This window comes from Myotis brandtii, unplaced genomic scaffold (genome assembly GCF_000412655.1).
Source record: "Myotis brandtii unplaced genomic scaffold, ASM41265v1 scaffold426, whole genome shotgun sequence".
Taxonomy (NCBI): Eukaryota; Metazoa; Chordata; class Mammalia; order Chiroptera; family Vespertilionidae; genus Myotis; species Myotis brandtii.
The window spans coordinates 1,302,898-1,303,143 of NW_005366314.1; the positions used below are offsets into that span (position 1 = coordinate 1,302,898).

Here is a 246-nt window from a genome sequence, read left to right on the forward strand (position 1 = left end):
ACCTTCCCCACTGGTGGGGCTTGGCCACCCGGCTGTGCGGGATGATCTTGGCCGCGTAGACTTTGTTGTTGGTCAAATCCGTCATCTCGTAACATTTGGCGAAGCCGCCCTGCAAGGAAACAAAGCCGAGACGGAACTGAGCCTGGCCGAGCGGTGGGCGGCGGGCCGATCTAAAATCCAGCAAAAATCAGCAAGAAAAGCAGGGGTGCGGCGGGGCGCAGGCTGCTCCCCGAGCTCCTTCCCCGC

At 61.8% G+C, this 246-nt stretch overlaps 1 protein-coding gene across 1 annotated transcript in view; it reads right to left on the bottom strand.

Annotated features, from left to right (window-relative positions):
- Nucleotides 1–85, bottom strand: part of PLK2 (polo-like kinase 2) — a 4,715-nt gene extending 4,630 nt beyond the window's left edge. Inside the window, exon 1 of the mRNA XM_014546039.1 lies at nt 3–85. Coding sequence (XP_014401525.1) covers nt 3–85 — 83 coding nt within the window. The remainder of the gene's footprint in view (nt 1–2) is intronic.
- Between the last annotated feature and the right edge of the window lie 161 nt (nt 86–246).